General features: G+C 38.2%; 1 protein-coding gene across 4 annotated transcripts in view; it reads right to left on the reverse strand.

Moving 5' to 3' along the window:
* Positions 1-9,582, reverse strand: part of LTO1 (LTO1 maturation factor of ABCE1) — a 22,041-nt gene extending 12,459 nt beyond the window's left edge. Inside the window, exons 1-6 of one of the 4 annotated variants that reach the window (XR_011809772.1) lie at positions 9,424-9,582; positions 9,230-9,335; positions 7,093-7,163; positions 5,657-5,774; positions 5,172-5,277; positions 2,376-2,518 (exon numbers count right to left, since the gene is read on the reverse strand). Coding sequence is in view for 1 of the 4 variants with exons in the window: in XM_027459137.2 (XP_027314938.1) it covers positions 5,287-5,355; positions 5,657-5,774; positions 7,093-7,163; positions 9,230-9,335; positions 9,424-9,491 (432 nt within the window). In the remaining 3 variants the exon portion in view is untranslated. Of the gene's footprint in view, positions 1-2,375; positions 2,519-2,815; positions 5,356-5,656; positions 5,775-7,092; positions 7,164-9,229; positions 9,336-9,423 lie in introns of those variants that run through there. The other 3 variants (XR_011809773.1, XR_011809774.1, XM_027459137.2) reach the window with 3 other exon arrangements.
* Between the last annotated feature and the right edge of the window lie 1,194 nt (positions 9,583-10,776).

Below are 10,776 nucleotides of genomic sequence, written 5' to 3' on the forward strand. Positions count from 1 at the left end.
ATTCAAGAGTTGCAAAGTACAGAATCTTAGGATGAAGAATGCTGCCAGAATATAATGATTACACTTCAGAAGTGAACACTCCTGTGATTAAGGAGGAATATCCAGCGTGAAGCTAAAGAGATACTCAAGTTAGTTCCAGATGAACTAACTAAGGACAGCGAAGTGCCTCAGTACCAGATTGCTCCAGTTACCCTTTGTATGTCGATTCTGGATACCAAAACTGGAAACCAACTGGAAACATGCCACAGGACTCCCAGATCTCCGTTCTCTCTGGTGATATATACATTTCTGTGGTAAAGCATACTGTCATAACTTTGTCCACATAAAAACAAACAAAAAACCTCTGGCAGACTGTAAAATGAGAATCTTTGTGGTTACTTGTCAAACTATGAAAGCTGAAGTTTTAGGCTGTAATTAGACCAGAAGCCATAGCTATGAGAGTTGCAAAGGGCAGTAATCAAAGGCACTAAAATTTATGCTGGGAAGCACCAAGAATATGAAGAATTGTAACATTAGAAGAAATATTAAACTTTTTATTATACACCAAAACCTTTCTCTTGGAGAAGGTCCTGATGAGATGTATCACACACGTTGTTCTACCTGCCTGGTTCAGCTTTTTACAACCTCCCCTGGAGTACCCTCCGAAATAAAGATTATAATCCAGATGAACTTCAGGTAATTCTAATATTTCAGGAGGTTTCAAACTATATGCCTAAGATCATTCAGAACACCAACACTGTCAAAAACATTTAGTGCTTCACATTGCTATCACTGCAGAAATCGTTTAAGAAAGCCCATGGGGGGTGGGAGGGGGTGGGTGGAACTGGATGGTCTTTAAGGTCCCTTTCAACACAAGCCATTCTATGATTTTGTGACTCTGAAAAGTTTTTAAACCAGCCTCTATTTTCTCTCCTCTAGACGTCATATACCCAGAAAGCTGACAACATGAGTTTGCACAGGTTCTACGCACAGACTAGAACGCACTATTGCTTACATACTTCATACCTCAGTAGCAATCGGATCATAACCATAACCAAACAAGATATGCCAAACTGGGAAGTCAGACTTTCCTTACAAATCCAGATGTAATATGTTGTAACCAGGAAAACATAATAGGATCCTACAAGGCTGATTTCTAAGTGAGAAATTGCATATACAGATATATACATATATATATATATGTTTCTGATTTCATGCATTTCTGTTCATTAGAGACATATCTTCAGAGCTGAAATTGATTCCATTCATATTACAGCTCATTACAAATGGAAAGAAAGCATGCCTACTTAATGAACGAGTGTTGCAACAATGAATTTAACTTGGAGACTTTAATCACCATCCCATTTTTTTGCCCTCCTTCTCTGTATCCATTCTAAAAATCTGTCCGTAGAAATGCAGCTTCAGTAAAGAGGCCTTTACTGTACTCACGTAGTACAATGACGCAGATAACACACAAAGTCAGATTTACACGTGCTGATAATGGTTGATTGGGTATTACCAGATGACGACCCCATTGCTGTAAGACAGCACTGAAATCAGCATGGAATTCCACAGGGAATTGATTCTCTGTAGTCAGAGCTCACCTTTCCACTGATGCCTCAGAACTCACTATCTCTTGTACTCATCACGTAACATGGCAATGAAAACTGCAAGTCTTCTGGACTGAAACAACTTCAGTATGTTAGTAATAGTTAGCTTTGCATCCATTTTTAAATGGAAACCTACATTCAACAGCCTGAGCTGAGAGAACACCATGAAGAAACAAAACAAGCTAGAACGCAGTCCAGACAAGTCAGAAATTTGAGAGTTAAATGTTTCAAGCATTCCTCCCTAACTGTAACTACTGAGCATACCTAGAGGTGGTAAATAAAGCAATATATTTTAATATATTTTAAAGACATAGTACCTTCAATAATTTTGGCAGAAATTTTCCATCCTGATTTTATCAGATCACGTACCTCCAGAAAAAATTAGACCTGTTTGACCATACAGCACAGAGCCACAATTTCCACATCCTACTTTATTAATAACCAATATAATAATCTACAAGATTAAATTTTTTTCCACACCTTCCCCTCCCAGAAATAAAAGCAATATTTAAGTTGCACAATCAAGCATTCAGACCAGGAAACGTCTGAATGACCATGTCCCGCAGCAGTTTTATTCGGCCTCTCCACACACAGATGATCTGATAGAGTTTTTAATTACAATTTAATAGTTGCTTCCACCAGAGTCCTGACAGGATGAGTAACCAGGATGTGGCATTAATGAAGCCATTTATATGTATTTTTTTTTAATTTGTTCCAGATTTCAGGAAAGTGTTAATAAAACAGCAAGGGCATGAAAAGAAGAGAAAACATATGCTTATGACTCACAAAACTGAATAATCCTTTGAAGAGTGGTTTTGCCAGATTTTGATGGATTTTTTTTTCAGTAGCGCTGTAGTTTGGTTAAGCACATGCTTTTCTTTCACACGTGTTTGCTAACTCTTACACTCCTCATTTTCCAGGTAACTCCCCTGAGGAACAGCCAAGAATACAAACATGTAAATAGCCACTCAGTGTTAACAAATAGCACGTTCTGAAGTATTCAAGCACTTAGAATGCAAAATTATTTGCAAGAAGTCCCACTGGTTAAGGCAAACCAATATTCCCAATGTAATCTGGGCTTTAGCTCCTTAGCTGTAAGTACAGCATAAAAAACCCTCTGTGGTATGCTGTTACAGCTCTAGACATCACAGAAAACCCCACAAATCTGTTGCAAAAACATTTTTAAAACTTTGCACTGAAGAAAGCACATGATTACATATCCAACAGAATTTTTAACTGTGGCTCATTTAATACACACCATCATGCCCATACAAGACTTGAGACAAAAGATACTCTGAAAAATACAGATGTTTGGAATAAAAGATTGCATTAGCATGAACACATAAGTAGCTCAAGGAAAGACCTAAGAGGCAACCCTAAAGATGTCACATCCCAGTTTGAAATCCTAGATGCTTCTACCATCTTTATGGTTAAATATATATTTTTATGTTTACGTTACAACTTTTCAAACAAAATTAATGTTTAAATATATGAAATAGTAAACCAATAGTAGAAATTTAGCCACCAAAACAATTTTCAAAGTAAGTAATTATCTGCTTGGTCTGCAAAGATCCTTTTAATCCTTAAGCCAACAAGAATAATTTTGTACTTGATACAATCTCTAGAATGGCGTTTTGCATATGACTTACATATCATACATTTCTAGTAATCAAATGCTTCACTAACTTTGAACTCTCACATCCCTACCCTTGTCTTTCCATAATTTGTGCAAACCATGTACAAAGATTCCACAAGCGGCCACATTATAAAACTGGAATACTTAGACCTCCAGCGTTTACTTCTCTTTGTACACTGAGAGGAACATCAAAAGTGCCTTTTTGAGACCAAGAACCAGCTTGCAGGGGGATTGCTATCGAAATCTCTGAATTACATTTTAAGCAAAAAACATTTTGAGTCAATCACAGACAAATAAGTAGTATCATTTCATTGCCTTAAAGTAAACAGGTAAAATACTTTGATTTGCAAAAATAAATTATGTTGTGGATCCTGAGACAACTTTTTCAAATCCGGATTTCTCTGAAATAATTATTAAGTCAAATTACGTTTCCCTAGTATATGGTCTTTTTGTGTTGTGTCTATTTATTTTACAGAGATTATAGGGTATGCTATTCTTTTGTGCTTTCACTTAAGTTTCAAGTACATGCACTTTTGAGCTTACTCTGGTTGCCCAATAGTTTTAAGTTACATACGAATTAAAAGTTGTACTTAAACTACCATAAATGAAGAGACCATAAAATGCTGTCATGTCACTTCCAAAGTCTCAAATGAAGAAACAGGCTACAAATAAATCCTACCTCAATACCACTTTATTTCAAAGATATTCACCACGTCATCAGAAGAGCTGTATTATGCATGGATATATTCTGTACTCTTTACTTGAGCAACTTCATTTATATAAATATTTGCGAACTATTGCAAGAAGCATTACTTACAGGCCATTTTTATGCACTATAAAAACCTCCTCCGCTAGATGGCTCTGGCACTACGTGCATCAGAGCTAAAACAAGCACACCAGCAGCTAGTTATTAAGAAAGGCATCTGATATTGGCAAAGTAATATACTCAAGAACAACAGCAACAAGATGATTTTGAAATAAAATCTATATATATACGCACACGTATTTAACAAAACATTTTTACCTTTGAGTTAAAAAAAAAAAAAGGCAGAACATATGGCCTTCACATCCCAGATTCAAACACACGATAAACATTTTGAAAATTCAAATTGCTTATTTTCTTGTATAATAAAAAAAAACACTATACAAGTAAAACAGACATGAGGTCTACATGGCACCATGAACCATTCAAGAATATGGCAATACTAACACATTTCCTTCATCTGAGAGTGTTTGCTGTGCATATAGCTTCCAATATGCATGCTAGTCAAATTTCTCATCATGAAGCTAAACTGTGCCATGTAAACTTAGCCAAATAGGCATACACTACAGCTGATGAAAGGCCTTCTAGAATTCATTATACGACTGTATTGCAAATGGTATGCAAAGACATCTAACAGCCCAACCTAAAACAACTTTCAGGTAAAATACTTTTCTCAAACTAATATAGTTGAATAAATAGAGACTAAACAGCATATTTAAGCATAGAAAATAGTGCAAATTTCAAGTTCAGAATTGCAGCTACTTTATTAACTGGTATCTTAAAGGCTTCTTCCTTCGCATTCTGACTTCACTTGTCATTCTACTCTTTACTCATAGAACTGGTTGCTACTGCAAAGTCTGCAGGCAACTGATTATATTTTACTTCACCTAAAATACCTACACATTGTGTAAACGGAATGATCTATATACATAGATCATATATATATATGATATGTATATATATACATATATACATTTTTTTTTTTTAAATAACATACATCCTTTAAGTAAGGAAACTTCGCAAATGCATGTTTTCCTTTTCAGGAAAGGGCTAGTGACGAATTAAAGTAGACACTTCCATTTAACAGGTTTTTAGAGTTTCCATGATCTCTAAAGCCTGGAGAGAATAAATGATAAAGGACATATGAGGAAGAACTATTAAAAGATCACTGCTTTTCCCTTACCACTTTTATATTTAGCAGATCTTCGCTTTGTTTAAAATGAGTAAACACTTTTCCAGTTATCTGTTCTTTTAATATTTCTTCTTTGTTCATCCATGTTTATCTTCATCTGTTATATTCAAAATGTTAGTGAAGATCTTTCAGTACTGACTCTAAAATCAGACTGAATATTTAGCATTGAACAAACCTAAAAAAGAATACATGAAAGTGTTTCAATGTGTCTGTTTTCCAAAAGAATGCTCAATAAAACTACCGATTCCTCCGTTTCTCTTTTTTTGGTCCTACTTGTAATTCATTGTCAAATAATGTCTATGTTTTTCCTTTAATTTCTTTCCTTTAAAAAAAATAAAATGTTGCATTTGCTATCATTTGGGGAATTTCCTATTCTAAGTATTTTTATACTGCGTCTGCTTTTTGAACAGATTTAGAGATTTCTTGCAAAAATTAATACTATTTTGTTCTAAAAATACCAACTTGATCTTACAAACCTGTTTAAATTTTCCTCTGATTTTTTCCAGATCTTCTTGAAGCTTTTCATAAGTGGGGTCTTCATACGGGAACTTCTGAATCATTCCTATTAATGAATCCAGAGCCTTTCTCTTTTTACTACAAAACAAAACACAATAATAAAAATTAGCCTGCTATAGAAGTTCTCTGTCAGTATGAAAATGATACCAGTATTTTATAATTCAGGGCATAGAATCCAGTCTTCCATCCTTCTTTCAACCTCCCTCATTTAACTCAGAAATTAAACTGTAGCACAACTGACAAATGTAATGTTTTGTTTTTAACTTACCTGCCAAAAATGAAGATATATTCAAGAAACATGACTGAGTGAAATAAAGAAATGCAATAAAAAAGTTCACCAGAATACATGTCAAGATAGCTGAAAGCATGGTGGCAATTCTTTCAAATAAATTAATCAAATCTGGACATAAAATAAAAGATTAGGTTATTCTAAAGGAAAGTAATCAATGCATGGAAGTATATGCACCTGTGCAGCAAAACACAGAGGTAATGAAAAAAAAATGAGGGGAGAAGATGGGAGCAAAAGAAATGTAGCAAGATCTATTTGTGATACACCTCTAAAACATACACTACCTTCAGGTATATAAACCACACAGTAAAAGCGCAGTGCAAGATAACTTGATTTTGTATGATCTCAATACTTCCACCCCGAAGAAGAATTCTAATTTTTAATCAATAATATTGTTTAGCTATTAACATGTCACCCTTTTAACAATTATCATACCTTTTTAGTTAGAAAAGGTCTATGAGTGGTCAGTACACTTGATTCTTTCTGATGCTGAAGTGGTGTTACTAACATTTCATAAGCTCATATTACTTTCCATACAGATAACAGAATGGATGTCATAGAAAAATATAGGTTGGAAAGGAAGTCTAGCCTAGGTCATCTAGCCTACCTTCCGCCCAAGGCAGGACTAACTTTAAGGCCAGAGAAAGTTGCTTGGTACCATCTCCAAACATACTTTGAAAAATCTACAACGATGGAACTTCTGTTGTCAACTTGGTCAACCTGTCAAACTGCTTAGCTGCTCACACTGGTAAGGGTTTTCTCTTTACACCCTATCAGAAATTCAATAGTTTCAGCTTGTGAAAGGTGCTTATTATCCTTTGCACACTACTGCAAAGAATAAGTCTCTAGGACTTCCCTTTATGTAGTACAATTAGCTATCTCCTTTGTTTTTTCTTCTTTAGCGTGAAGAAACCAAGTTCCCTTATCCTCTTTTCAGTATCACATGGTCCAGAATAGGATATAATCCCAACAAATCTCTGCTCACCCTTCTGGTTTTCAATATATATATTTTTTTAACTTGGGAGAAGGCAAAACTGAACAATATAATTTGAATAATCTGAAAAACTATTGAAGGAACCTTTTTTTTTTTTTTTTTTTAAACCTTACCTGTTCTTTTCATCTGTGCATTTGCTGAGCAGACACTGCCAGGTCAGTGCAAAGCCAAGGTAGCTGCCGATCTAGGAATTTATAAGAATACCATGAAAAAAATAAACATATGCATACAAATCATTAAACAAATGTATACAAACAGTACTACATTATATCCCACTCTTCAGGAAACAATTTATTGCCTATACAAACACATTTCATGTTGAAAAGCTCAATAAATTAGGGTAAGATGAATGAGGGATATCTGTGTTACCCAGTACAACAGTCAGAACACTTCTTGTAAGAAATCTGTTTAGCATCAGATGAAAACAGTATTTAAAATGCAGCATGAACAGCAGTCCTGCAAAACACTATCCATATTGACACCCTCTGAACCTCAAAATTTATGAAACTGATGTATGGCAGTAGGGAAATAATTCAGAAACAACCTATTTAAGATGCTTTGGTAAGTATGTGTTTTTGCAGCAGTGTCAGCTTAAGCAGCTCCTGTACAGCCCCAGAAAAAGCTGTACCAGCTTGGCTGAGGGAGCAGCCAAGTCAACCAAACAGGAAAACACATTTTTTCTGAGTTAATATGCAAAGAATGTTACTAGCCTAACTCATGAGGGTAGCACAGAATCAGAAAGAAGCACAGGAAGCTGACTAAGCCAGTCTTGCTGCCAGAGAGCTTTTCATTACAACTGTAATCAAATAGGAATATACTGGAATATAATAAGAATATGTTCTTCAATGCACCAGCTTGTAAGTCAGCTGGAGTCTCTTTCTAAAATGATTTAGCATTCTCAGAAAAACAACACAGACACTTAAAACATAAGTGAGCTGACTTCAAGGTAGTTAAGTCCAAAATTATAGCCTAATCCCACTTCAGTCCACATGTGCATACACCTGCCATTTAAACGTAGTAAACATAGTTTAACTTGGAAGTTCCCATAACCTTAAAACCACTTCAGAGTAAAGCAAGAATGTTTGGGAATACCAGTCTCCTGGCAGTTATGTTTGATATGGTACACAGATCAACTTTTGTTACTTCGTGTATTTTATTTATTTATTTTAAGGCTCAAACGTGGGTTTGGGACTTAACATTTCATTTAGTGCTTAAGCATATTTGAAGTGAGGCAATTTCACCTGCGTGCACCAAAACTGCTTGGAGTCTCCAGGTAGGTGGAGACAACCCACAGACTTGGTACCTAGCTGCACCAAGCTGCTGCGGGCTGGAGACATGTGCCCTTGGACGCTTCACAGCGGTATGCTCAGCAGAATTAGCAGCGCCCTACCACAGGGGCACAATCTTCTGCTTGAGCCCTAGTGGATACTGTGTCCAATACCGCCTAAAAGATATGATGGATAACAAACGTTTTATTTGTAACATCTTAATTTAATTCTCTATCAAGCAAGGCCCCTGTCAGATCAGTACTGTAGTTCTGCTCACGGCTGACAGTTCAAAAACTGCCCAATTCATCCCTTCACATGACTCCCTATCTACAATTTTAGTCTCTTCAGGAACTTCCCAACATAAGTAGATCAGTGCACTTCTCCTATATCATGGCCTACACAGGACAGTTTTGCATACAGCCATCTGTATTTAGAAGCTGCTGTTCAATGCTGTTTTCTTAGAACTTCAGAGCTGTAGCATCACTAGGAAAATATTTCATCACTATATATCTCTGTATCACACCAAGTGTAAACCAAAATTTTATAATAACCATCCTTTCAGAATTTGGGTTTACCGATTTCACTTCATAATGGATTAACATAATTGCTGCTGTTCTGCCAGTAGCAATATTCACCTGACAAACTCTCCCAATGTTAGAAGTAGCAGAGAGTAAAACACAGACAACCAGAATTGTCCTGTTGGAGGAAAGTGACTTGGGTGAAGAGCCAACACCGCATGGTTTTCCCTAATGCTGAACCACAGAGGATGGTCCGGGGGTTAAATTTTGGGTTAAAGAAATCAACATATACAATTTGTCTCGAGCATGTTTATTTGATTTCTCTCTTATCCTTCCTTTCAGGAGAAAAAAAAATAAATCAAAATGGGATCAAATAAACTTTAAAAAAAAAAAAAAAAGCCTATTTAACAGTTTCCTCGCGACACAGCCCCCAGCCCCGCGACCTGAGGCGCCTTCCCCCTTACCTCGGCGCCCACCCTGGCCCCGTGGCGCGCCCCGTGCCTCCTCCCCTCAGCAGCCCCAGCCTGGCGGCCTTCGGCGTAGCCCTCCTGATAGCCCTCGCCGTGGAACCTGCGGACACACACACACACGGACGGTTTCTGACGCTGGTTCCCACTTCACTTTCTGCCGTTCAGACGCCAGGCAGGGGCTGCCCTACCTGTGCTCGGCCATCACGATCTCCTCGAACATGTCCGGGCCGGGCCCCGGGGCCGCGGCGGCCGCCATGACGCCGCCAGAGCCCTCCCTCAGCGCGGCCCCGCGGCGCGCGGCAGGCCGGGAGCGGACGGCGAGCCGTTGGGGCCGCGCGCGGGAAGCGCACGGTTAACGGCCGCCGCCAGCACCAACGGCCCGCGCCGGCCCTGAGGCGGCAGGGGGCGGCAGCGCGCCGCTGACAGAGCGGGGTGGGACGGGGAAAGGGAATAGGGAGCTGTGGGCGAGCTGCGCCTCCCTCCCGTGACAATAGCGGGATGGATCCTTACTGTGCGTTAAGTTATGCCAGCAGCCTGGTTTCTGGATGGCGCAGCTTGCGTTTGTTTTCCTGTCAGCCTGGCTGGCGGTTGGCAAACACCAAGTCATGCACCCAGCGACCAGTACGGCTAACTCCTGACAGAAGGAGTTGTGGAAACTACCACAAGCCCCTTTTGTTTGGATCCGAGACGCTTTCGACTTTCAATTAGTGTATTTTTTATGTAGTTAGATGGCCAACCGTTAGTATGCCGGTCTATTACAACATTCACTTATTGTTACAAATGAACACTGGTAAAACAAAACATTTGTCCTTATTTATAAATACATACGCTAACTTATTGGTTCTTCAGGTAATTAGACTTGAGACATTTCATGAAATGTGTGGCTCTGCGGACACCAATCCACACAGCGGTACAGCCGGTCTGTTAGCCTCTGAGACAAACACAGGCAGGGGATTGAATAGACGGCTCCGAGGTCCTGAGACGTGTCTACAGAATAAATAAAACCACTAGAGCAAAATCAAATTCATACTAGTAAAGGTTTAGCTAACGAGATGCACCAATCACTGTTCATTAAAAATGCTCCATCGCAACAGGCTATATTGATTTGTAAGGAGTGACTGCAGTCAGTCAGCCAGCTCGTTTTCTGCATTAATTTAATGCTTAGGTGTCGATGGACATTACGTGAAATTAAATCACTGAAGGTTTGCAAGGTGTGTATCTACTGTACTGTCTCACAATCACAAACACGTATTGTTCACTAACCATATGATGCCAGTGGAAATATAAAGTAACTCCAAAGCTAATGACTACAATTTATATCTTTGGAAGTTAATGCAAAGCAAGGGCTTTGATCTCAGTAGGTAGGTGGATTGATTCATTATGTTGCAAATATAACAGTATTCTAGCAAGAAGTCTACCAAACACTGCTCTCATTTTGGGGTATTCTTACGTGTTCTCAGCAATCCATTTCATCTGTCAGGGTTCCTGAGAAACTTGCTGTATGCCTGGACAGTCACAAAGTCACCCGTAATTCAGAGTCT

This window comes from Anas platyrhynchos, chromosome 5, assembly GCF_047663525.1.
Source record: "Anas platyrhynchos isolate ZD024472 breed Pekin duck chromosome 5, IASCAAS_PekinDuck_T2T, whole genome shotgun sequence".
NCBI classification, from domain to species: Eukaryota; Metazoa; Chordata; class Aves; order Anseriformes; family Anatidae; genus Anas; species Anas platyrhynchos.